This window comes from Mustelus asterias, chromosome 16 (assembly GCF_964213995.1).
Source record: "Mustelus asterias chromosome 16, sMusAst1.hap1.1, whole genome shotgun sequence".
NCBI classification, from domain to species: Eukaryota; Metazoa; Chordata; class Chondrichthyes; order Carcharhiniformes; family Triakidae; genus Mustelus; species Mustelus asterias.
The window spans coordinates 80,182,957-80,210,122 of record NC_135816.1 but is presented as its reverse complement, the minus strand read 5'-3'; the positions used below and the strand labels follow the sequence as shown (position 1 = coordinate 80,210,122).

At 49.3% G+C, this 27,166-nt stretch overlaps 1 protein-coding gene across 4 annotated transcripts in view; it reads left to right on the top strand.

The window, feature by feature from the left end:
• LOC144505268 (NACHT, LRR and PYD domains-containing protein 3-like) overlaps positions 1–27,166 on the top strand; it is an 87,598-nt gene that overhangs the window by 20,191 nt on the left and 40,241 nt on the right. For 2 of the 4 annotated variants that reach the window (XM_078231320.1, XM_078231319.1), the window contains exons 2-5: positions 15,848–15,943; positions 17,166–17,332; positions 24,768–24,939; positions 25,044–25,109. In XM_078231320.1, coding sequence (XP_078087446.1) covers positions 15,848–15,943; positions 17,166–17,332; positions 24,768–24,939; positions 25,044–25,109 — 501 coding nt within the window. Of the gene's footprint in view, positions 1–11,640; positions 11,734–15,847; positions 15,944–17,165; positions 17,333–24,767; positions 24,940–25,043; positions 25,110–27,166 lie in introns of those variants that run through there. The other 2 variants (XM_078231321.1, XM_078231322.1) reach the window with 2 other exon arrangements.

The window sequence follows — 27,166 nt, the reverse complement described above, 5'->3', positions numbered from 1 at the left end:
GAAGCTACGGCATCTCCTCCAGAGCCTTCAACATGTCATTGATGAAGACGAACATCTCGCCAAGGCCATCCCCACACCCCCACTTCTTGCCTTCAAACAACCACGCAACCTCAAACAGACGATTGTCCGCAGCAAACTACCCAGCCTTCAGGAGAACAGTGACCACGACACCACACAACCCTGCCACAGCAACCTCTGCAAGACGTGCCGGATCATTGACACAGATGCCATCATCTCACGTGAGAACACCATCCAACAGGTACACAGTACCTACTCTTGCAACTCGACCAACGTTGTCTACCTGATACGCTGCAGGAAAGGATGTCCCGAGGCATGGTACATTGGGGAAACCGTGCAGACGCTACGACAACGGATGAATGAACACCGCTCGACAATCACCAGGCAAGACTGTTCTCTTCCTGTTGGGGAGCACTTCAGCAGTCACGGGCATTCGGCCTCTGATATTCGGGTAAGCGTTCTCCAAGGCGGCCTTCACGACACACGACATAAGAACATAAGAAATAGGAGCAGGAGTAGGCCATCTAGCCCCTCGAGCCTGCCCCGCCATTCAATAAGATCATGGCTGATCTGACGTGGATCAGTACCACTTACCCGCCTGATCCCCATAACCCTTAATTCCCTTACCGCTCAGGAATCCATCCATCCGCGCTTTAAACATATTCAGCGAGGTAGCCTCCACCACATCAGTGGGCAGAGAATTCCAGAGATTCACCACCCTCTGGGAGAAGAAGTTCCTCCTCAACTCTGTCTTAAACCGACCCCCCTTTATTTTGAGGCTGTGTCCTCTAGTTTTAACTTCCTTACTAAGTGGAAAGAATCTCTCCGCCTCCACCCTATCCAGCCCCCGCATTATCTTATAAGTCTCCATAAGATCCCCCCTCATCCTTCTAAACTCCAACGAGTACAAACCCAATCTCCTCAGCCTCTCCTCATAATCCAAACCCCTCATCTCCGGTATCAACCTGGTGAACCTTCTCTGCACTCCCTCCAATGCCAATATATCCTTCCTCATATAAGGGGACCAATACTGCACACAGTATTCCAGCTGCGGCCTCACCAATGCCCTGTACAGGTGCATCAAGACATCCCTGCTTTTATATTCTATCCCCCTCGCAATATAGGCCAACATCCCATTTGCCTTCTTGATCACCTGTTGTACCTGCAGACTGGGCTTTTGCGTCTCATGCACAAGGACCCCCAGGTCCCTTTGCACGGTAGCATGTTTTAATTTGTTTCCATTGAGATAGTAATCCCATTTGTTATTATTTCCTCCAAAGTGTATAACCTCGCATTTCTCAACGTTATACTCCATTTGCCATATCCTCGCCCACTCACTCAGCCTGTCCAAATCTCTCTGCAGATCTTCTCCGTCCTCCACACGATTCACTTTTCCACTTATCTTTGTGTCGTCTGCAAACTTCGTTACCCTACACTCCGTCCCCTCCTCCAGATCATCTATATAAATGGTAAACAGTTGCGGCCCGAGTACCGATCCCTGCGGCACGCCACTAGTTACCTTCCTCCAACCGGAAAAACACCCATTTATTCCGACTCTTTGCTTCCTGTCGGATAGCCAGTCCCCAATCCACTTTAACACACTACCCCCAACTCCGTGTGCCCTAATCTTCTTCAGCAGCCTTTTATGGGGCACCTTATCAAACGCCTTTTGGAAATCCAAAAACACCGCATCCACCGGCGCAGAGTCGCTGAGCAGAAACTGATAGCCAAGTTCCGCACACACGAGGACGGCCCCAACCGAGATATTGGGTTCATGTCACACTATTTGTAACCCCCACAGCCTGCCTGGACCTGCAGAGTTTCACTGGCTGTCTTGTCTGGAGACAATACACATCTTTTTAGCCTGTCTTGATGCTCTCTCCACTCACATTCTTTGTATCTTAAAGACTTGATTAGCTGTAAGTATTCGCATTCCAACCATTATTCATGTAAATTGAGTTTGTGTCTTTATATGTCCTGTTTGTGAACAGAATTCCCACTCACCTGAAGAAGGGGCTTGGAGCTCCGAAAGCTTGTGTGGTTTTTGCTACCAAATAAACCTGTTGGACTTTAACCTGGTGTTGTTAAACTTCTTACTGTACACACATAGATACAAGCTCACAGCAACCAATTTATTCTCGGAGCTCTGCCCTGTGCAGAGTAGCAACATCAGAGTGACATCATCATCAAATCATGCGATCAGCTCTTACAGCAATTATGCAACTACTTAAATATATAACAGATAGGGAGGCTTGTCGGGCCTGGATGAAGTTACAGAGATAGGGAGGATTGTAAGGCTTGAAGGAGTTTACAGTAATAGGGAGGAGGTAGGGACTAGAAGAGGTTATAGATATAGGGAACGCTGTAGGTACTGGAGGAGGTTACAGAGATAGGGAAGATCATAGAGGCTGGAAAAGGTTAGAGACATAGGAAGAGTAGTGAAGCTGTAGGAGGTGACAGAGACAGGGATGGTAGTAGAGGCTAGGGGTGATAACAGAGATAGGGGTGTTTGAAGGGGCTAGAAGAGGTTAGAGATAGGGAGGGTTGCAGGAGCTGGAGGACGTTAGAGAGAAAGGGAGGATTGTAGGGACTGGAGAAGTTAACAGAGATAGGGAGGGTTGTTGTGAATGGAGGAGGTGACAGAGATATTGAGGGTTACAGTGTCTGGAGGATGTTAGAGAGCTCTGGAGGTTTGTAGGGCTTGAAGGTGTTTACATTTATAGGGAGGGAGTTACAAAGATAGAAAGAGTTGTAGGGGCTAGCGGAGGTTGCAGAGATAGGGAGGGTTGTAGGGACTGGACAAGGCTACAATGATAGGAAGGGTTGTAGGGACTGGAGGAGGTTAGAGATAGGAAGTGTTGTGGTGACTGGAGGATGTTACAGAGATAAGGAAGGGTTGTTGTGGCTGGAGTAGGTTTCAGAGATAGGGAGGGTTTTAGGCACTGGAGGACATTAAAGAAATAGGGAGGTGTTGTGGGTTATGTTGAGATGACTGGCATTGTCTTAACTTTAGACAATAAAAAACTCATGAGGCAGCTATCTCTGTATAAAATGGTAACATTTATTCAAAGAAAAACAAACAGCTGCAATGAGATCACCAAAAGGTTTCAGTAGCTCTGAGATACAGTGATAAATGTATATAGTTTCTTATCAATCATTCCTGCCTTACATTCACTTAAAATCAATTATATTTAGTATACACACACGTCAATAATAATCCCCGACATTCACCTCAGCCAATTGCATTTCACCATCCAGCAAAGTGACATCTTACTTGTCCATTAAATCCAGACACTAACTTCCATCTTGGCTAAAGTCACTTCCTTGTTGCCTGGTTGCCCTAGGTGGGTAACCAGTCTATCCAGTCTCCTTATAGCTCAAATGCTCCATCCCAGGTGAATCTCCTCTGCACCTCCTCTTGTGCAATCACATTCTTCCTCTAGTGAGGTGCTCAGAACTGTGCACGGTACTCCATTGGTGGTCTAACCTCCCTGCTCATATACTCTATAAGAAGTTTAACAACACCAGGTTAAAGTCCAACCGGTTTATTTGGTAGCAAAAGCCACACACAACCAAATAAACCTGTTGGACTTTAACCTGGTGTTGTTAAACTTCTTACTGTGTTTACCCCAGTCCAACGCCGACATCTCCACATCATATACTCTATGCCATAACTGATAAAATAAAGTGTCCCATATTCTTAATGACCCTATTCACCTGCTCTGCCACATTCAGGGATCTGTGAATAAGATCCATCTGTTCCTCTGAGCTTCCTGCCATTCATTAAATACTCCCTAGTCTTGTTACTTCTTCCAAAGTGCATCACCTTGCATTTACCAGGGTTAAATACCATCTGCCACTGCTCTGCCCTTCTGGCCATCTAAGTCTTCCTGTAACTTACAACCTTCTTCTTCACTATTACCCACCCTACCAATCTTGGTGTCATCTTCAAACTTACTTATTATTCCCCCACATTCTCATCTATATCATTTATGTATATAATGAACAATAGTGGCCCCAGCACTGAACCTTTTGGTAAGGACACTGGCCTCCAGTCACTCAAGCAGCCTACCCCAACACATTTTATATCCTATTACTAAACCAGTTTCGGATCCATATCAGCAGGTTTACCCGAATTCAATGTGCTTCAACCTTCTCAAAGACTCTCATGTGGCACCTTGTCAAAAGCTTTGCTAAAATCCATATAAACTACATCAACTGAACTTCCCTCATCCACACACTCGATTGCTTTTTTGAAAAATTCTATCAAAGATATGGAGGGTTGTAGGGGCTAGAAGGGGGTAAGAGAGTGAATTTTGTAAAATCTCTGTTTAGAATGGGGCACTGTTTAAAATCTCTGATTAGTGTAGGACACTGTTTAAAATGTCTGGGGGCGATCTTACCACCCCATCCTGCCCATCAATCAGTGCGGTGGGCTGGTTAGATTACACCTGAGGTAAAAAGAAAATCAGATTTGTGCAGGTGCTATCTCCCAGCCCCATTTTAAGGGTGCAAGCAACCTTGTGCCCAAAATGGGCGTGAGGCTTATTAGCATGAATTTGAATGCATTTCAATATTAGCTAGGTTGGTACGCTATCGTCGCCCCCCTCTTGGAATCTCACCACCTCACTGGCGTGATGCCACGTTGGCACGAATCACTACCGCTCTATGAATGTCTGGGCCGGTGCAGCAGTAGCAAAGGGGAGTGAGGAGGTGAGTACCACTGAGTGCCAAACCCCAGGGTACGGGTTGGGGTTGAGGGGGGGGGGGTTCCTCAGCCACTGCCATGGTGCGGCTGGGGTGGGGAGGCTTGAATGGGTTTTGGGGGGGGTCTTGTGCTCGGATGGGGGCCCGTAGCTCGGGAGTCAGTGCTAGCTTGGGAATTATGTTGCACGCGTTCCCACAGAAGGGTTGCTTATGAGGGTGGTTCCCAACCCCACTGATGTTGCCATGGTTACCCTGCCATCATCTGCTGGACAGGCTCTGTGGATGACGACTGGCATCCCATCCCAGGCTCCACTAACAATAATGAGCTCCCACAGCTGTTGCTCCAACCGAGGGAGCTCGGCAGGTGTTAACACGGTTCCTCACACTGCATGGACTCTGCAGTGCTGTCCTCGATAGGAATCCGTCCTATGATAGTCATGAGGGTGCCCCTTCCCCACCTGAATGAACTGTTAACCATTCCTGGAAGCCACTGCGCCAGACAGTGGGTGCACACACGTCTCCATGATGTTGGAGTTCCCAATGGGGACCCCATCACAGACACCCATATGCCCTCCATGTCCACCATGGTGAGAATGTGGCAGTGGTCAGCAGCGTACTGAGGTTGTGCCTGGCACTGGGGATGGTGTCTATTTGCCAGCGTCCAGATTCATGGGTGCTCCGGTTGCTTTTGGGGGGGTTGGGGAAGTGGAAGTGAGGAGGCCAGGAAGGATAATTTGGCTGAATGTCTCTCTCTCTCCTTTCCACCCCAACCCAATAGATAACATGTATATCACAATACAGCCCATTGAACTGGCTGTGATACTTGCGGCTCTGGAGGAGGAGGGGGATGTGCAGCCGTGGCAAGGCAAGCCTCAGGCCAGAAGCCACAGTAGGAGGAGAAGGGGCTGCTGGTGGAGGGCAGGAGGTGGGTGCCCATCGGCTCCAGGGGAGGGACGGAGAAAGTCAGAGACGGGGACCCCCAAGTCCTTCGAAGGGCTGTCAAACACTGTGTGTCACTGTAGACTGTGTCTTGGCAAGAAGACCTGTGCCATATGCTCACGCACTTCACACCTTGTGGGACAGGAGGGCACCTGCTCCCAGGTGCAGTGAAGGTCATTGCGGCCCTCAACCTATACGCAACCGGGTCCTTCCAGGCACCGGTGGAGATCTCTGTGACATTGCTCAGCCCTCTGTGCACAAGTGCATCCATGAGGTGATGGAGCCCTGTACGCCTGGGCAGGCGACTGTATGAACTCCCGAGGGCCCTGCTTCATCTGGACTGTCTCCTGCAACAGAAGACACATGGGTATGTGCAGGGGAGGGACTGGTTTATGGGCAGATTGCAGCTTACTTGAGATAGGTCACAATAATGTTGATTTCTCCTGCAGGGACAGAAGGAGGGGGAATTAAAGACCGATAGGTGGGAATGGACGGGTTGTTGGGGGTGCGGTATATCAGGAGCGTGCCTCGATAGGCAGGTGTTGTGACAAGGGGCGGGGGATGGAAATGCCAGAGTGGTTAGAGGAAGGTGCTAAGGGGTCCGGTGCTGGGAGGCCGCAGGGCGATAGGGAGTGGCTCGACATGGACATTGCAAGCGTGACAGATGGGATTGATGTCAGGACAAGGTGGACACTCACCCTTGCTGCCCAAGTGAGATCATTCATCTTCTTTTGACACATGCTGTCGAGTCCTCTGTGCCAATGCTCGGGCACCGACAGCCGCTGCCATCCCCTCCCAGGCCACAGTGCCGGCCCGACCCCTGGTCCGAAAGCCGTCTTGGGGGAAAAATATTGCCCTCCTCTCCTCCACCGCATCCAGCAGCCGTCCCAGCTCCCCCTCAGTGAACTGTAGGGCTGCTTTGTGGGATGCTATATTCCTGGCGTGACTGTGTATGCATTGTTTGTGCTTTATAGAGCACTCAGCTCTGGGCAGTTTGGGCGAGTCGCGCACCATTTGGGTGAGAATCACATTGAGTGTCAAACGAATTTGTTGTGGGACGTACCAAAAAGACCATCGTGATTCAGCCCATTTTCAGACAGTTTTGCCACTTGGTGCACAATCGTACAACCTCGTCCTTGCCCAAGTTTCGTTGAGGTGAGGTGGTAAGATCGGGCGAGAGGTGAAAAATCAGAAACGCGCCTGGTTTTTCTTCTACCCCAATTGTACCAGGCCTGTTTGCCGGCAAAGTATTAATGACATGGTTTGCATGTCATTAATGAGTCCTGGGTTCTATCGTCCAGGCTCACTTTCCTTAACCACCTCGCCAGCCCGAGCTTCTCCCCGGCGAGAATCACAGCTGCTCTCCACCAGCGATGATCAGACACGGCGGCCTCGCTGGGGGGATCGGAGGCCATTGAAGCTCCCTGGGGTAGTGGGGGCAGGGCTAGGTTGTGCCCACGAGGCAGTGCCAGCCTGGCACACTGGCACTACTGACCTGGCATCCTGGCACTGCCCACTGAGCATCATAACACTGCCAGCAGAAGTGCCAAGAGGTGGGACCTTAGTGGGGTGGACTTATGACAGGGGAGCAGGCAATGGCAACTTACCAGTGGTGGGAGGAAATGGGGAACTCTGCTAGAAGGAGGGGGGGATGAACACTGCAGAATGGATGGCGATTGGGGAGGGGGGGGGGGGAGGGGGAAGGGAACTCTGAAGAAGATGTGGCAGTTGGGGTTGGGGAAGGGGTCCTAAGTTAAAGAACAAAGAACAATACAGCACAGGAACAGGCCCTTCGGCCCTCCAAGCCCACGCCGCTCCCTGGTCCAAAACTAGACCATTCTTTTGTATCCCTCCATTCCCACTCTGTTCATGTGGCTATCTAGATAAGTCTTAAACGTTCCCAGTGTGTCCGCCTCCACCACCTTGCCCGGCAGCGCATTCCAGGCCCCCACCACCCTCTGTGTAAAATATGTCCTTCTGATATCCGTGTTAAACCTCCCCCTCCCTCACCTTGAACCTATGACCCCTCGTGAACGTCACCACCGACCTGGGAAAAAGCTTCCCACTGTTCACCCTATCTATGCCTTTCATAATTTTATACACGAAGTCTGTGGAGAACAGAGGGCCATGTCTATGTGGAAGTTACAGCAATAAAAGTTTTTAAAGTTTATTTATTAGTCACAAGTAGGCTTACCTTCACACTGCAATGAAGTTACTGTGAGGCATGTTCTTGGACTGGAGGGGGTTACAGAGATAGGGAGGGCTGTAGGAGCTTGAGGAGGTTACAGAGATAGGGAGGGCTGTAGGAGCTTGAGGGGGTTACAGAGATAGGGAGGGCTGTAGGAGCTTGAGGAGGTTACAGAGATAGGGAGGGCTGTAGGAGCTTGAGGAGGTTACAGAGATAGGGAGGGCTGTAGGAGCTTGAGGGGGTTACAGATGTAGGGAGGGCTGTAGGAGCTTGAGGAGGTTACAGAGATAGGGAGGGCTGTAGGAGCTTGAGGAGGTTACAGAGGTAGGGAGGGCTGTAGGAGCTTGAGGGGGTTACAGATGTAGGAAGAGAAGTTTAGGCTGTTTAGAATAGGACAGTGTTTAAAATCTCTCTTTAGAGCAGGGCACTGTTTAGAATCTGTGCTTACTGAAGGGCGCAACTTAGAATGTCTGTTTAGTGTAGGGCATTGTTTAAAATTTCTCTTTAGTGTTGGACACTGTTTAAAATAAAGATATGTTGGAGGTGGTGATAGGGCTGGTTATAGTAGCTGGAGGAGGTTATAACAATAGGGAGAGGAGTTTAGACTGTTTAGAATAGGGCCCTATTTACAATCTTGTTTATTGTAGGGCACTGTTTAAAATCTCTGTTTACTGTAGGGCACTATTTAAAATCTCTGTTTAGATTAGGATGCTGTTAAAAATCTGTTTAATGTACAACTGGGAAATTCACAGTAACTTCATTGCAGTGTTAATGTAAGCCTTACTTGTGACTAATAAATAAACTTTTAAAAACTTTTAAACTTTAAAAAAACTTTAACACTGTTTGAAACAAAGGTGTGCTGGAGGTGGGAATAGGGAGGGTTGTAGTAGCTGGAGGAGGTTATGGAGGTAGGGAGTGTTGTAGGAGGTGGAAGAGAGTACAGAAGTATGGAGATTTTTAAGGAGTATATAGAGTCAGTAGTTGTTGTTACAGAGATAGGAAGGGTTGTACTGGCTGGAGGAGGTTGGGAGGGTAGTAAAGGCTGCAAGGGGTTACATAGAACCATAGAAAATTACAGCTCAGAAACAGGCCTTTTGGCCCTTCTTGTCTGTGCCGAACCATTTTATGCCTAGTCCCACTGACCTGCACTTGGACCATATCCCTCCACACCCCTCTCATCCATGAACCCGTCCAAGTTTTTCTTAAATGTTAAAAGTGACCCCGCATTTACCACTTTATCCGGCAGCTCATTCCACACTCCCACCACTCTCTGCATGAAGAAGCTCCCCCTAATATTCCCTTTAAACTTTTCTCCTTTCACCTTTAACCTATGCCCTCTGGTTTTTTTCTCCCCCAGCCTCAGCGGAAAAAGCCTGCTTGCATTCACTCTATCTATACCCATCAAAATCTTATACACCTCTATCAAATCTCCCCTCAATCTTCTATGCTCCAGGGAATAAAGTCCCAACCTATTCAATCTCTCTCTGTAACTCAGCTTCTCAAGTCCCGGCAACATCCTTGTGAACCTTCTCTGCACTCTTTCAACCTTATTTACATCCTTCCTGTAACTAGGTGACCAAAACTGTACACAATACTCCAAACTCGGCCTCACCAATGCCTTATATAACCTTACCATAACACTCCAACTTTTATACTCGATACTCCGATTTATAAAGGCCAATGTACCAAAGGCACTCTTTACGACCCTATCCACCTGTGACGTCACTTTTAGGGAATTCTGTACCTGTATTCCCAGGTACATAAGGAGGGTTGTAGGTGCTGGAGGAGGTTACAGTGATAGGGAGGGTTGTAGGGACTGGAGAAGGTTGCTGAGATATGGAGGGTTGTGGGGGCTGGAGGTGGGTACACGGGATGGGTTACAACTGCTAAAGGTGACTACAAGGTAGTCGGGAGGAGTGTCGGGGCTGGAGCAGTGTAGAGAGATATGGAGTTTTGTGCAGGTTGGAGGAGGTTCCTCAGGTAGGCAGGATTGTAGGGCCTTGAGGAAATTACAGATATAGGGAGAGTAATTTGTGCTGTAGATTTTTACAGATATATGGAGGTTTGTAGAGCCTGTAAGGGTTACTGATATAGGTAGGGTTGTAGCAGCTCAAGAAGGTGAGAGATAGGGAGGAAAATAAGGGCTAGTGGGGTTTACAGAGATGGGGAGGGTTGGAGGGGCTGGAGAAGGTTACAGAGATAGAGTGAGTTGTAGGGTCTGGAGGATTTTACAGAGATAGGAGTGTTGTCGATGCAGGAGAAGATTACGGATAGTGAGGGTTGTATGGGCTCAAAACGGTTACAGAGATAGGGAGGAATAATAGGGCTGGTGGAGTTTAGAGAGCTATGGACATTTGTAGGGGAAGGATAAGGTTACTGAGGTAGGCAGGGTTGGAGGATGTTGTAGTGATGGGGAGGCTTTAGTGGCTGGACAAGGCTCCAGATAAGGAGGGTTGCATGGGCTGGAGGAGCTTCATACGATATAGAGAGGATTGTAGGGACTGGAGTAGAATACAGAGATATGGAGTGTTAGAGGGGGTGGGAGGAGGTTACAAAGATACGGAGCATTGGAGAGGCTGGAGGATGTTACTGAGATAGGGAGGGGTGTAGTGGCTGGAGGAGGTTACAGATGTTGGGAATGTTGTAGGGCTCATAGAAACTCGAAGCAGGAGTAGGCCATTTGTCCCTTTGACCCTGCTCCGCCATTCATTATCATCATGGCTGATCATCAAATTCAATATCCTGATCCCTTCTTCCCCCATATCCCTTTAGCCCCAGATGAGGATGGAAAGGGATGAGCTAATCCCTCTTATTGGTTACCTCACCACTAGCTGCAGTTCCAGTCTAGAAGCCATGTCCCTTGAGGCCCGGACAGCAAGGTCAGAAGTCTTGCTGCATATAGTCACTCGTGGACTTCAGTAGACAAAGAGGTCCCCCACACCAAATAGATTTTTTTTGCCCTTGACACTCTCGAGGGAGGGACAGGGGGAGACGGCAGGGGTGGGGGTTTTTTTTGGGGGGGGGGGGCGGAGAGCGGGAGGCGGGGGACCGTGGAAAAGTTTGTTGACCTCAGGTGTGATTTTCCAGTTTTGGGGCGAGCGCGGACGGAAAATCCCATGTTTCTTTCAAGTGATATTTAACATGATTCGCAGGTGGAGGAGTGGACACATCAGGTGCTAACAAGCAGGATGTTTGTGGCCCAATAAGTGGAATCATCACAAAATATTACTTTTGCAATATATCTAATCGCAGATCAGCCTATTAATTATTAACTGGAGATTATCTTTATAAGATTCTAACCGTGGTTCTGTGGTTAATGAGTAACCAGTCTATTACAGAAAATGTACAAATTCAGGCCAGTCTAATTTGTTTAGTAGAAGCCTGGATACCGAGGTTAGTTAATCTGAAATCCAAAAATATTACATTTAACAGTTAGAATCAGGACAGAAATAACAGCTGGACGGATGGATTCAACACAAGAGCTCAGCATGCTCTTTTCTCTGGTGTTTGGGTCCAATAAACGAACAGTGGTCATAGAATCCCTACCGTACAGAAGAAGGCCATTCGGCCTATCGAGCCTGCACTGACCACAATCCCGCCCAGACCCTATCCCCATAACCCTTTGCAGTTACCCCAGCTAGTCCCCCTGATACCAAGGGGCAATTTAACCTGGCCAATCCACCTAACCCGCACATCTTTGGACTGTGGGAGGAAACCGGAGCACCCGGAGGAAACCCACGCAGACACGGGGAGAACGTGCAAACGATACCCAAGCTGGGAATTGAAGGTCGTGTTTTTGGCTGTGACTCAGGGTTCAACAAACTGTACAACCCATTATACAAACATTTCCGGACTCTGTGCAACCAGAACCGCAGCACAAAGTAAGTCCCAGAATATAGTGATTACCATTGTTGTGTTTTAATGTAGGCACCCACCGTGGTGTGGTGGTGGTGGTCTAAAGAACAGGATAGTGCACAGGAAGTCAGCGAGCCTGTGCCGGGCTCTGCAAGATCATCGCTCCCACTTCCACCCTCTCCTTTTCCTTCTTTTCTCCACATCTCAAAGGCCACTGCAATTCGGTACAAATACACATCTTTTTAGCCTGTCTTGATGCTCTCTCCACTCACATTCTTTGTATCTTAAAGACTTGATTAGCTGTAAGTATTCGCATTCCAACCATTATTCATGTAAATTGAGTTTGTGTCTTTATATGTCCTGTTTGTGAACAGAATTCCCACTCACCTGAAGAAGGGGCTTGGGGCTCCGAAAGCTTGTGTGGCTTTTGCTACCAAATAAACCTGTTGGACTTTAACCTGGTGTTGTTAAACTTCTTACTGGGAAAATTCTAGAACCAGGGGACATAGATTCAAGATAATGGCAGTAGGTGTAGAGGGACATGAGGAAGAGGTTTTTTTATACAAAGGGTGGTGGGTGTCTGGAATTCACTGCCTGAGTTGCTGGTGGAGACAGAGACCCTAAACTCTTTTTAAAAAGTACCTGGATCTGCACCTTAAGTACTGTAAGCTACAGGACTATTAGCCGGATGCAGGAAGGTGGGATTAGAAAGGACATGGACAAGATGGGCTGAATGGCCTCCTGGTTCAAAGTGAGAATCGATGCATTCTGGTTGGAAGATGGGGTAAAATTCTTAATGAGGGCAGGAGCAGGGTGACTTGTGCACATGTGCTTTGATCTTTGAGAATGGCAAGGGATGTGGAGAGAGCAATTAAAAAGCATTTTGCATGTGGGCATTATTAATAGGAGCAGAGAGAAGGAGGTTACACTGAAATTCTACAATATGCTAGGTGGACTTCATCTGGAGTAACATGTACAGTCTGGGCGCAACATAATGTTCAGTCCAGGGAGGATGGAGTCAGTGAGATCAGACAGTGTGTAACCCGGGGAGGATGGAGTCAGTGAGATCAGACAGTGTGTAACCCGGGGAGGATGGAGTCAGTGAGATCAGACAGTGTGTAACCCGGGGAGGATGGAGTCAGTGAGATCAGACAGTGTGTAACCCGGGGAGGATGGAGTCAGTGAGATCAGACAGTGTGTAACCCGGGGAGGATGGAGTCAGTGAGATCAGACTGTGTGTAACCCGGGGAGGATGGAGTCAGTGAGATCAGACAGTGTGTAACCCGGGGAGGATGGAGTCAGTGAGATCAGACAGTGTGTAACCCGGGGAGGATGGAGTTAGTGAGATCAGACTGTGTGTAACCCGGGGAGGATGGAGTCAGTGAGATCAGACAGTGTGTAACCCGGGGAGGATGGAGCCAGTGAGATCAGACAGTGTGTAGCAGAGGGATTATGATCCAGTTAAGAATAGATACCAGTTCTCAGCTGTGTTATGGTGTAGATAGTTATTGAGCACTTGAAATAGGAATTTTGCATCCACCATTTCTGTTCCCGAGCCAGGTTAGTGACTCAGGTTTGATCCTCCTGTGATATGGACCTGCCAACGACCTGTAATGAGTTACTGTCATTAGGTGTGGCCGTGACAAGACAACTATCATTGTCTCCAGACTGGTGAGAGGAAAGATCTGACTCTATTCCTGTTCCTACTAGAGATCAGCTATCTCCTATTGGAGGGTGTGACGGCACTGAAAGATATGGGGAAAGAAATAGATTTTTGTGCAATAGATTTATTTGATGATCAGAATCTATCCGACACAAAGTATTTGCAGCAGAAGGAAGTTGTTATGACATCAGACCAAAGCAGGCATGCAGTGACGATAATAATCAGCAAACTGTTCTCCAGGTGACATAGATGCTCAGATATTCATGGAGAGGGAATCCAGCCTGGACTTAATTGTCAAGACAAAAAGGGAGCTCAGGTCAGCAGGAGGCTGAAGCCAGTTGTTACCAATTGTAAGTAAAAATACACCTAGCTCCAGGAAAGCTGCTGCATTTTGTGAGGTAAATATGTAGATAATGAGTGGGTAGAAAGAATGACGTAAGTGACCGTCCAGAGGGACGTCAGAGTCACAGCTGGAGAGAGCTCCTGAGTACTGGAATTGTCCAATAAATACTGGGACTGTATATATTTAACTCATACAACTCAGCCCTCTGCACTGGGTTTGTAGTCATGAAGTGGAGATGCCGGCGTTGGACTGGGGTAAACACAGTAAGAAGTCTCACAACACCAGGTTAAAGTCCAACAGGTTTATTTGGTAGCAAATACCATAAGCTTTCGGAGCGCTGCTCCTTCGTCAGATGGAGTGGTCTCTGTTCTCCAACAGTGCACAGACACAGAAATCAAGTTACAGAATACTATTCTGTAACTTGATTTCTGTGTCTGTGCAGTGTTGGAGAACAGATAACCACTCCATCTGACGAAGGAGCAGTGCTCCGAAAGCTTATGGTATTTGCTACCAAATAAACCTGTTGGACTTTAACCTGGTGTTGTGAGACTTCTTACTGGGTTTATAGGACAGGGACGAGGTCGTTTTGGTGGCTCCGCACCGATTCCTGCTGCAGAACTGTATAAATTATGTAAATGGGCATATAAACCTATTTTAAATATCATTAGCGGGCCCGGGACTGAAATCTCTGGGCTCGCTAGCGTCTCCCCACCCCCACCCCTCCGCCAGGAGTGGTTCAGTCCAGTGGAGTTTACAGTAGCTCTTCATTTATGGGGAGCTGGCGGCCCGACCCCGCTGCTGCGAAGGAGGCCCGGCCAGGCCCCCAGAGGGTCGGGTGCCGGGGGTTGCCCCCCTGGGCGTTGCCACCTTGGCTGTGCCAGCCTGGGCTCCATGGCACTGCCCAAGGGGCAAAGTGCCAATACCCTAAGGGCATCTTGGCACTGCCCATCAGGCAATGCCAAGGCGGCGGGGCCGAATGGGGGTGATTGGTGGGGCTGGAAGGTGCTGCTGCCACTCTGCACTGGGATCGCAATCAGAGAGAGGGAAGCAGCGATAGGGCAGGCCATTGGGAAGTCGGGGGAGGGTTTAGTCTGCTGGGGGTGTGGGCGTTCAGGGCTACTGGTGGAGAGGGGATTGGGAGATTGGGGCTGCGAGGGCGGGGGGAGGAGGGATTGGGAGATTGGGGCTGCGAGGGGGGGGGGGGGGAGGGAGGGGGGGGGTGCGGAAGTGGAATCGAGGTGGGCCGGGAGGGGGAGGGGCTAGGCCTGGACATGTTCGGGGGCCAGCGATCGGGCCGTGGGGGGGGGAGAAGGGGGGGGGGGGGGGGGGTGGTCAGAGGGCCGGCAATGTGGGGTCACAGAGCTGGCCAGCGATCAGGAGGCCGGCAGTGTGGGGCCACTGTGCATGCACCGATCTTGGCACAGACAGATCAGCGCACGTGCGGTGGCCCGCTCAGCGCTGTGCTGCCGGCCTCTCCAGCGGGAATAGTTCCTGCTCACTGAATTTCAGCGTGATTCACGCTGAGACACTCTACCGTGCACAGAGTGTGGGAGATTCCTTTTTTAAACACCCGCTGGAAAAACTGGAAAAAGCTTATTTACATCAGCTTTTATGTGAATTTGACACTTAGAATTTCTTTGGGAGAATCGGCCCCATCATCTGTTCTGGATCTGAGCATAATGGAAATGATAATAGGTAACTGGGTATTGGGACTGACAGGGAATGTCTCTATCCGCGATACTGCTGAAAGATAGCCAAGACCAAAAGGAAAAGAGCATTTGTATAATGTCTGGGTGCATTTCCAATCAGAATATACAAATCAAGTAAAAATGAAATACTGTGGATGCTGGAGACCTGGAATAAAAACTTAAAATGCTGGAAAAACTCAGCAGCCCTGTGGATTGAGAATCAGAGTTAACATTGCAGTTCCAATCAAGCATCCAAAACATTTACTGTTTTTCCCCACGTGCTGCCAGGGCTGCTGACATTTTCCAGCACCTTCTGTTGTTGTTTCAAGAATCTAATAGTGATTCTGAGTCACCAATAAAGTCCCTGAAATACAACATGTGAAATACTCAGCCATTATGAGGAGTCTGTGGTTGGAATCTTACGTGTAATATTGTATTTATTACAGAGCATCGGAATCTGGGAACCTCTGTCGCCACCACGGCTGCAGGTTCAAACAGGGGAGAAGATCCAACATCTACATCAAGAATGAAAATGGACACGGGTAGGTTCAGAAAATAATCCAAATGATAAATCAAGGGGACACAAGTTCAAGATCAACGTGAAATGTCCTTGGGGCATTAAAGTGAGGTCCGCGAGAAGGGAGGGGTCTGAATCCACCAACAGTAACTTTTACAGAGCAAGTGAATGGGACAGTGTGAAGCGTATCAGCTGATGTGACTGGGGAAATGGGAAATATCCAGATTTGTATCAACCGCGCTATTGCAATAGTTTAAAGTTTTTTGTAGTTTAAAGTTTATTTATTAGTGTCACAAGGAGGCTTACATTAATACTGCAATGAAGTTACTGCCTAAATCCCTGAGTCGCTCCACTCCAGCACCTGTTTGGGAACTGAGGGAGAATTTAACATGGCCAATACGCCTAACCAGCACGTCTTTCGGACTGTGGGAGGAAACCGGAACACCCGGAGGAAACCCACGCAGATACGGGGAGAACATGCAAACTCCACACAGACAGTGGACCAAGCTGGGAATCGAACCCGGATCCCCGGTGCTATGAGACATCAGTGTTAACCACTGTGCCACCGTGCCACTAAAATATATATGCATACAGTTAAGGACTAAGATGGAAACAGCACATTTAAAGAGCAAGGAGATAGAGAGATTGGGTAAACTCCTAGAACCTGTTTTGATGTTGAATTGATAACCATTTATAAATTCAGGGCATGGTCTGAGAACTGAAGGGAGGTCATGTTGACAAATTGTACATTTTTAATGAAATCTTCCCTTGCCACCCTGCATTCTGGAAGTGAGCCAGCAGTGAGGGCCTGCCTGGGAGAGGCAAGGAAATGTGAGGAGGACATTGAGTCAGTGGCGAAATGGTAAGGGTGGCGGTTAAAGTGAGAAGAGGGGAGTGAGGGAAGTGGCGAGTGATTGTCAGTCAACCACTTTGAAAAGCTAATGAAACTCCTTTGTTTCTACTTGTGTGCCAACTACATGTTCTTAATGCAGCACTGAGCTGGAGCCTGCATTGGGAAACTCCCAAAGATTATCCAGGTTAATTTGGAGTTAGTGTTTGATACAGGAAACTCCCTGGGATGTCACTGACTACGACATCCGAGCATGCCCAAGAAGTGCTCCCCCTAGTGTACAGCCACACAATTAAACACAGCTTTAATAGCCTGATTACAGGAGGGTGCGGTATGAGGAAATGGAGCCATCTGGGTAGAAAATCAATAATGTATCAGTGTTTGTTTGTGTTCACAGATCCAAACACTACTGTCACTGAGTTTGTGACAAAATGCGATGATTACCAGTTGTTCCAGTTAACCAAATTCTACCAGGACAGACTGGAAGAGGCGATTGAAGAAGGGGTGGAGGGATTTGCTCTCGTGTTAACAGAAGAGGACCATTTCAGTGGACAAGAATATCAGGTAAGTGGGTGGGATGTAGAATGAATTTAGTCTATTCTCACATCACAGGATCCAGAGAAATGATGAGAAAAAAGGACCTCAAGTCTCTCTACTTCGCCTTCTTACATTTTGTTATTCGCAGGATGTAATGACAATTGAATTGTTGACTAATCATAGCAATCAGTATGTCTACAACAGACCCATGTATGGAAGGAGACAAACCTCAGTGGTTCAGAGCTGTTGAAACCGTAGATAGAAAGGCCAGACAGAATTTTTTTGGAAGTGGCAAGATCCCACTGACAGGAACCTTGCTTCAGCGGATGGTGGGGACCCAGGGGCCTGCTGTCCTTATTAAAGATGACAGCCTGTACTCAAAACCTGGCAGCCCAGTCAGACAACCAGCAGCTCAGCAGCACCACCATGAGTGGTGGCCATTGCTAGTGCTGCACCTCGATGATGAGCACAGATTAATGGCTGCAAGCCGTGAAATGCAGATAAGTTGGGTCTGGAGTCCACAGAGAACATAGAAAAACTACAGCACAAACAGGCCCTTCGGCACCACAAGTTGTGCCGAACACATCCCTACCTTCTAGACCTACCTATAACCCTCCATCCTATTAAGCTCCATGTACTCATCCAGGAGTCTCTTAAAAGACCCTATTGAGTTCGCGACCACCACCCCTGACGGCAGCCGATTCCACTCGCCCACCACCCTCTGTGTGAAAAACTTACCCCTAACATCTCCCCTGTACCTACCCCCCAGCACCTTAAACCTGTGTCCTCTCGTAGCAGCCATTTCCACCCTGGGAAAAAGCCTCTGAGAGTCCACCCGATCTATGCCTCTCAACATCTTATACATCTCTATTAGGTCTTCTCTCATCCGTCGTCTCTCCAAGGAGAAAAGACCGAGCTCCCTCAGCCTATCCTCATAAGGCATGCCACTCAATCCAGGCAACATCCTTGTAAATCTCCTCTGCACCCTTTCAATCTTTTCCACATCCTTCCTATAGTGAGGCGACCAGAACTGAGCACAGTACTCCAAGTGGGGTCTGACGAGGGTCTTATATAGAGAGATTACTTTTTGCTGAGGGCAAGCAGTACTGTTGCATAGCCATTTCCCTGGGGGATAGGCCTCTCCATGGATCAAATAGTGTCCAAAAAGGGTGTCTTCCCCTAGAATCCACTGGAGGTCACCAGAGTTCACCTTCTGAAATGACATCAGATGCTTTCCTCCACCATTTTGCCTCGCAACCGTCTCCAAATGGCCTCTAAAATCCCAGCCATAGGAACTTCCTTCCCCAAAACATCCATTAAAGCCACTTGTCAAATTACTGATATGTTATTATGTGAAATAAATCCACCTATTTACTTTGGAATGATTCAAAGCTAACTGCAATTCAGTATTGCTGGGGATGATCTTCCATAACTGACCACTTGCTCACTGAGATTTTGGATTGAATTTCCCAAAAAACGTAAATGGTCCAGTCGCTGGAGCCCGAAACTTTGCCTTTTTTTCAGCCATGCCAGGGCTTTGCACACAGGTACCAGCAATTACATAGAACATAGAACAGTCCAGCGCAGGAACAGGCCATTCATGTGCCAAACATGATGCCAAATTATACTACTTCCTTCTGCCTGCCCTTGGTCCATATCCCTCTACTCCTTGCATATTCATGTGCTTATCTAAAAGCCCCCTAAATGTCCCAATAATACCTGCCTCCACCACTACCCTAGCAGCGTGTTCCAGATACCTACCACTCTCTGTGTAAAAAAAAAAACTTGCCCCTCACATCTTTGAACTTTCCCCCTCTCGCCTTAAATGCATGCCCCCCAGTATTAAACATTTCAACTCTGGGAAAAAAATTCTGCCTGTCAACCCTATCTGTGCCTCTCATAGTTTTATAGACTTCAGGTCTCCCTTCAGCCTTCGCTGCTCCAGAGAAAACAACCCTAGTTTGTCCAGCCTCTCCTTATAGCTCATACCCTCTAATCCAGGCAGCATCCTGGTAAACCTCTTCTGCATCATTGCTAAAGCCTCCATATCCTTCCTGGATTGTGATGACCAGAATTGAACGCAATATTCTAAGTATGGCCTAACCAAACTTTTATAAAGCTGCAACGTGACATTCTAACTCTTGTACTCAATGTCCTAACCAATTAAAGCAAGCATACCATATGCCTTCTTTACAACCATATCTACTTGTGTAGCCACTTTTAGGGAGCTATGGTCTTGAACCCAAGATCCCTCTGTACATCAATGGTGTTCAGGGTCCTACCATTAACTGTATATTTACCCTTAACATTTGACCTCCCAAAGTGCAGCAGCTTACACTTCATAGAATCATAGAATCCCTGCAGTGCAGAAAGAGGCCATTTGGCTCATCAAGTCTGCACCGACCACAATCCCACCCAGGCCCTATTCCTGTAACCCCACGCATTTACCTTGATAGTCTCCACCACTTGCCCCGATTAAACTCCATCTGCCATTTCTCTGCCCATATCTGCCACATTTGGTTGAATGCGGCCTTGACGTCGAGAGCTGTCACTCTCACACCTCACCTCTCAAATTCAGCTCTTTCAGCCATGTTTGAACCAAGGCTGTAATGAGGTCAGGAGCTGAATGATCCTGGCGAAACCCAAACTGGGCGTCCTACAGATTGGAGGGTGGCTAATGTAAGCCCGCGATTCAAAAAGGGAGGCAGAGAGAAAACAGGGAACGATAGACCAGTGAGCCTAACGTCCGTACTGGAGAAGTTGCTAGAGTCCATTATCAAGGATTCCATAACTCAGCGTTTGGAAGGCAGTAGTATAAATCAGACAGAGTCAGCATAGATTTACAAAAGGGAAATCATGCTTGACAAATCTATTGGAATCCTTTGAGGATGTAAATAGTAAAGCTGACCAAGGAGAACCAGTGGATGTGGTTTATTTAGATTTTCAGAAGGTTTTCGACAAGGTCTCACATAACAGACCACTATGTAAAGTTAAAGCACTTGGGATTGCAGGTAATGTCTTGAGATGGATAGAAAGCTGGTTAGCATATAGGAAGCAAAGAGTTGGCATAAATGGGTCTTTTTTTGATTGGCAGTCAGTGACTAGTGGGGTTCCGCAGGGATCTGTGCTAAGAGCCCAACTGTTCATATTATATTTCAATGATTTGGAAGAGGGAACTGAATATATTATCTCCAAATTTGCAGATGATACAAAGTTGGGTGGGAGGGTGAGCTGTGAGGGGGATGCAGAGATGCTGCAGCATGATTTGGACAGGCTGAATATGTGGGCACATGCATGGCAGATGCAGAATAATGTGCATAAATGTGAGGTTATCAGCCTCAGTAGCAAAAATAGGAAGACAGATTATTATTGAATGGATGTAAACTGAGAAAGATGGATACTCAGTGAGACCTTGGTGTCTTCATGCATCAGTCGCTGAAAGTAAGCGTGCAGGTACAGCAGGCAGCAAAGAAGGCAAATGGTATGTAGGCCTTCATAGCGAGAGGATTTGAGTATCGGGATAGGGATGTTTTGCTGCAATTGTACAGGGCATTGGTGAGGCCACACCTGGAGTATTGTGTGCAGTGTTGGTGTCCTTCTCTGAGGAAGGATGTCCTTGCTATAGAGGGAGTGCAGAAGGTTGACCAGGTTGAATCCTGGGATGGCAGGTCTATCATATAAGGAGAGACTAAGTTGGTTAGGATTATATTCACTGGAGTTTAGAGGAGTGAGACGGAATGTCATAGAAACTTATAAAATTCTAACAGAATTAGACAGGGTAGATTCAGAAAGAATGTTCCCGATGGTGGGGAAGTCCAGAACTAGGAGTCATAGAACAAAGAGCAAAGAAAATTACAGCACAGGAACAAGCCCTTCGGCCCTCCAAGCCTGCACCGACCATGCTGTCCGACTTAACTAAAACCCTCGACCCTTCCAGGGACCATAATCCCTCTATTCCCATCCTATTCGTATATTTGTCAAGACGCCCCTTAAAAGTCACGACCGTATCCGCTTCCACTACCTCCCCCGGCAACGAGTTCCAGGCACCCCACTACTCTCTGTGTAAAAAAATCTGCCTCGTACATCTCCTTTAAACCTGTGCCCCTCTCGTAATTGACTCTTCCACCCTGGGAAAAAGCTTCTGACTATCCACTCTGTCCATGCCTCTCATAATCTTGTGGACTTCTATCAGGTCTCCCCTCAACCTCCATCGCTCCAGCGAGAACAAAAAAGTTTGAGGATAAGGCGTAAACTTTTTAGAACTGAGGTGAGGAGAAATTTCTTCACCCAGAGGGTGGTGAATGTGTGGAATTCACTCCCACAGAATGTAGTTGAGGCCAAAACATTGCCTGATTTCAAGAAGAAATTGCATATAGCTCTTGGAGCTAAAGAGACCAAGGGATATGGGAGGAGGTGAGGGGGATCGGAATATTGATTTTGATGATCCATGATCAAAATGAATGGTGGAGCAGGCTCAAAGAGCTGAATGGCCTACTCCTGCTTCTAGTTTCTATTTTCTGTTTCTAATTTTGTGTTTGCACTGATTTCACAGCAAAAACAGGCTGTTGGGGAAAAAGGGGGTGTCGATATTGTGAGAATCCTTGGGGTTTCCCAGTGCTCTTGGGGGGTGCCTCCCATCCGCCCATGGTCACCCCCCCACAATGACCAGGGGAGCATCACTAACCTCTCAATATGGGTTCTGTGGTTCAAAGAGTTTGGGAAAATCTGCTCTAGCCGACACAATTTGTTTTAAACATCATTTATTTCAGTCCACCATACCTTCTCCATCTCCAGGCTCACGTTAGTCCATCTCCTGATGAACCTTCACGTGTTTCCCTGTTGGCTCCAGTCTCGACTATTCAGTACTTTCAGTCCAAGCCTCTTTATTCTCTAATTTCAGGAATGCCAAAACCCTGCTGCTTGTCCCATGACACTCCCCAGGTCCTGCCCAAAACCTCTTCTTTAAAATTTGCATTTTCCTGTTTAAATATCCTTCAGAAACTTAATCTTCCACATCTGCTCAATCTCCAGGACACTCCTGTTCGACTGGAATTCTCTGTTGCTCTCATTCTGCTCTCTCGTGTGTCAGGAGGAGGAGGGTTTTAATGGGTGGGGGGATTTACCACGAGTGCAAACTGTCACATGGGTGCAAAAATCCCGCAAAAGTCAGGAATCGAGATTCTCCCTGGCGAGATTTCATTTTCTGGGGCCCAATCCTCCCATTTTGAGGCTGGCAGGAAAGTGGGAGTGTTTCCCGCTGGTGTCGGCAGGGTCAGTTACATGGGCCTCAGGTGGCCTTTTTAAAGGGCAGTCCGATCTCCAGACTCGGAGACACCCGCACCCCCCCTCGCCCCCCTAATCCCCACAACGACCAAGGGTGCACCACTAACCCCCCAGCAAAAAGGGGCATCTTCCCCACCCCCACCCACAAACAACAGGTAACCCCCAACACCAGGCAAGAATGAGGGAAATCTGACACACCACTCAGCCCCTCAGCTCAGCTCCCCTCCCCCCAGACCTTCCAGGCCCTCCACTCAGCTCCCCTCCCCCCCAGACCCCCCACTCAGCCCCGCTCCCCCCAGACCCCCCACTCAGCCCCCCTCCCCCCAGACCCCCCACTCAGCCCCCCCTCCCCCCAGACCCCCCACTCAGCTCCCCTCCCCCCAGACCTTCCAGGCCCTCCACTCAGCTCCCCTCCCCCCCAGACCCCCCACTCAGCCCCGCTCCCCCCAGACCCCCCACTCAGCCCCCCTCCCCCCAGACCCCCCACTCAGCCCCCCTACCCCCAGACCTTCCACAGCCTCCCCTCCCCCCAGGCCCTCCTCTCAGCCCCCCTCCCCCAGGCCCTCCACTCAGCCCCCCTCCCCCAGGCCCTCCACTCAGCCCCCCCCCCTCCCCAGGCCCTCCACAGCCTCCCCTCCCCCAGGCCCTCCACAGCCTCCCCTCCCCCAGGCCCTCCACTCAGCCCCCCTCCCCCAGGCCCTCCACTCAGCACCCCCCTCCCCCAGGCCCTCCACTCAGCACCCCCCTCCCCCAGGCCCCCCACTCAGCCCCCCTCCCCCAGGCCCCCCTCCCCCAGGCCCTCCACTCAGCCCCCCTCCCCCCAGACCTTCCACAGCCTCCCCTCCCCCAGGCCCTCCACTCAGCCCCCCTCCCCCAGGCCCTCCACTCAGCCCCCCTCCCCCAGGCCCTCCACTCAGCCCCCCTCCCCCAGGCCCTCCACTCAGCCCCCCCTCCCCAGGCCCTCCACTCAGCCCCCCTCCCCCAGGCCCTCCTCTCAGCCGCCCTTCCCCCAGGCCCTCCTCTCAGCCCCCCTCCCCAAGCCCTCCACTCAGCCCCCCCCTCCCCAGGCCCTCCACTCAGCCCCCCCTCCCCCAGGCCCTCCTCTCAGCCCCCCTCCCCAGGCCCTCCACTCAGCCCCCCCTCCCCCAGGCCGTCCACTCAGGCCCCCTTCCCCAGGCCCCCCACTCAGCCCCCCTCCCCCAGGCCCCCCACTCAGCCCTCATCCCCTGCAGATGCCCTATTCAGCCACCCACCCCTCACACCCTCTACACGGCCCTCTTCTGTCTCAGAACCCTATTCAGCCACCCTCCCCCCAGACCCTCCTTCCCTCTCAGACCCCCACTCAGCCCCCTCTCCCTGCAGACCCCCAACAGCACCCCCTCCCCCTCACCAACCCCCACTCGGTCTCTCTTCCCTTCAGATCCCCTACTCAGCTGCCCTCTTCCTCTGACCCGCCACTCAGGCCCCTTTCATTCTCCCTTTTCAGTCCATACATCTTGGCACTGTACATGGTGCACTGTTCCCTGGAACATTGGCACTGACACCCTGGCCTGGCGCTTTGGGCCCTGAGGGGGTGGGCAGAGCCAGGGTGCCCGGTGGCACTGCCAGGGTCCCAGGCTGGCTGTGCCACTGGGCTGCCAAGCGGCAATGCTCCGCCCTGCCCTCCCAGTGGTCCTCAACGGCCTCCAGTCCCACTGGCAAGACCACCATGTCAAGTCCCCATCGATGGAGACATTACATGATCCTCACCGGTGAGGACCCTCACTGGCGAAGCCATTGTGGCAGTTGAGCTCGGACGATTGTATCCCGGGCTCACTAATTCGATATAAATGCAAATTTAAATCTTAAAATCAGCGCCTTGTGCTTCTTGGGCGTGAGGCTGATCACGCCGGAAATCTTGGGCCGGTAAGATCGCGAGAGGCGAGGAACTGGGCACGAACCTGATTTTTTGTCTCTCACTGATCTTAAGTGGCCCATTCATTGACCGGTGTGACAAGCCAGTAAGATCGTCCCCATTCATTTAACGTGAATGATGGAATGATGATGTGTACAGAATATTAATCCATTTTCCGAGTGGCTTAGTGCCCAAACCAGTTGCTGTTTCCTTTGGCAGATCCTGTCCTTCTCATTCTCGGTGCTTATCTTCCACACCAATATATTCATTATTATTCTCCTACAGAAAGTGACTGAGCTCGTGGAGAAGGGAAACCGGGCGGACAGTTCCAAACTTCTACTGAATCTGGTGCTGGAGAAAGGATCTCAGGCCCGAAGGATGATGTGGGAATCCTTTGTGAAAATGCACCAGAGGTTCAGAAAATTGGACATCATTCTGGAAGAAATACAGGAACTTGGTACGGTCAAATCACACTGAATTCAGTTCCAGATTCAAACACTTCAAACTTTATTATAATAATTTCACAGACCTAACTTCATGAAAGATAATTCTTTTCAACAGGTTATGATCCAACCAATTATATGAAACTTCGTCAAAATTTATCAGAAATACCCAGTCACCTGAAAGGTAAGGGACGAAATGGAGATTTCAGGCCATTCATTTTACTTGTGAGAATCAGGATATTCATAAGTATATGTTTAAAGATTATCAGAATTTTGGAACAGAAATTCAAAGGGCCCAGGAGCAAGACTACACCTTGTTTGGAGCTGTCATCAATCCTTGTGCACTCAGCATAGATACAAGGTTCAATGCATGCGACATCTGATATTCTTGTAAATATGAGGATATTGCATTAATCCAAAGGTTACCCTAATGGAGCTTACTACACTCCTATCCAAATTCCATTGCACCAAGAAATCCCGTACATACCTGGCCGGATCCCGATACGCTGTGAAACCCTGTACACACCTGGCAGGATCCTTAAACACTGTGAAACTCCGTAAACACCTGGAAGGATCTTAAACACTGTGAAACCCCATACATACCTGCCAGCATCCTGATATACTGTGAAACCCTGTACGTACCTTCCAGGATCCTGCTGCACTGTGAAACCCTGTACACACCTGACAGGATCCTGCTGCACTGTGAAACCCTGTACGTACCTTCCAGGATCCTGCTGCACCGTGAAACCCTGTACACACCTGACAGGATCCTGCTGCACTGTGAAACCCTGTACACACCTGACAGGATCCTGCTGCACTGTGAAACCCTGTACACACCTGACAGGATCCTGCTGCACTGTGAAACCCTGTACACACCTGACAGGATCCTGCTGCACTGTGAAACCCTGTACACACCTGACAGGATCCTGCTGCACTGTGAAACCCCGTACACACCTGGCAGGATCCTGCTGCACTGTGAAACCCTGTACGTACCTTCCAGGATCCTGCTGCACCGTGAAACCCTGTACACACCTGACAGGATCCTGCTGCACTGTGAAACCCTGTACACACCTTCCAGGATCCTGCTGCACTGTGAAACCCTGTACACACCTGACAGGATCCTGCTGCACTGTGAAACCCTGTACGTACCTTCCAGGATCCTGCTGCACTGTGAAACCCTGTACACACCTGACAGGATCCTGCTGCACTGTGAAACCCTGTACACACCTGACAGGAACCTGCTGCACTGTGAAACCCCGTACACACCTGACAGGATCCTGCTGCACTGTGAAACCCCGTACACACCTGGCAGGATCCTTAAACACTGAAACCCTGGATGTGACTCTGTAGTCCGACCTCTCACCAACACTCCCCATCCCTTTGTGATGGTGTGACCAGTTTGAGATGTTTCCATATAGAATGAACGGCACGGTGGCACAGTGGTTAGCACTATTGCCTCACAGCGCCAGCATCCTGATGTACTGTGAAGCCCTGTACACACCTGACAGGATCCTGATACACTGTGAAACCCCATACACACCTGACAGGATCATGATACACTGTGAAACCCTGTACACACCTGACAGGATCATGATACACTGTGAAACCCCGTACACACCTGACAGGATCATGATACACTGTGAAACCCTGTACACACCTGACAGGATCCTGATACACTGTGAAACCCTGTACACACCTGACAGGATCATGATACACTGTGAAACCCTGTACACACCTGACAGGATCCTGATACACTGTGAAACCCTGTACACACCTGACAGGATCATGATACACTGTGAAACCCCGTACACACCTGACAGGATCATGATACACTGTGAAACCCTGTACACACCTGACAGGATCATGATACACTGTGAAACCCCGTACACACCTGACAGGATCATGATACACTGTGAAACCCCGTACACACCTGACAGGATCATGATACACTGTGAAACCCTGTACACACCTGACAGGATCCTGATACACTGTGAAACCCTGTACACACCTGACAGGATCCTGATACACTGTGAAACCCTGTACACACCTGACAGGATCCTGATACACTGTGAAACCCTGTACACACCTGACAGGATCCTGATACACTGTGAAACCCCATACACACCTGACAGGATCATGATACACTGTGAAACCCTGTACACACCTGACAGAATCCTGATACACTGTGAAACCCTGTACACACCTGACAGGATCCTGATACACTGTGAAACCCTGTACACA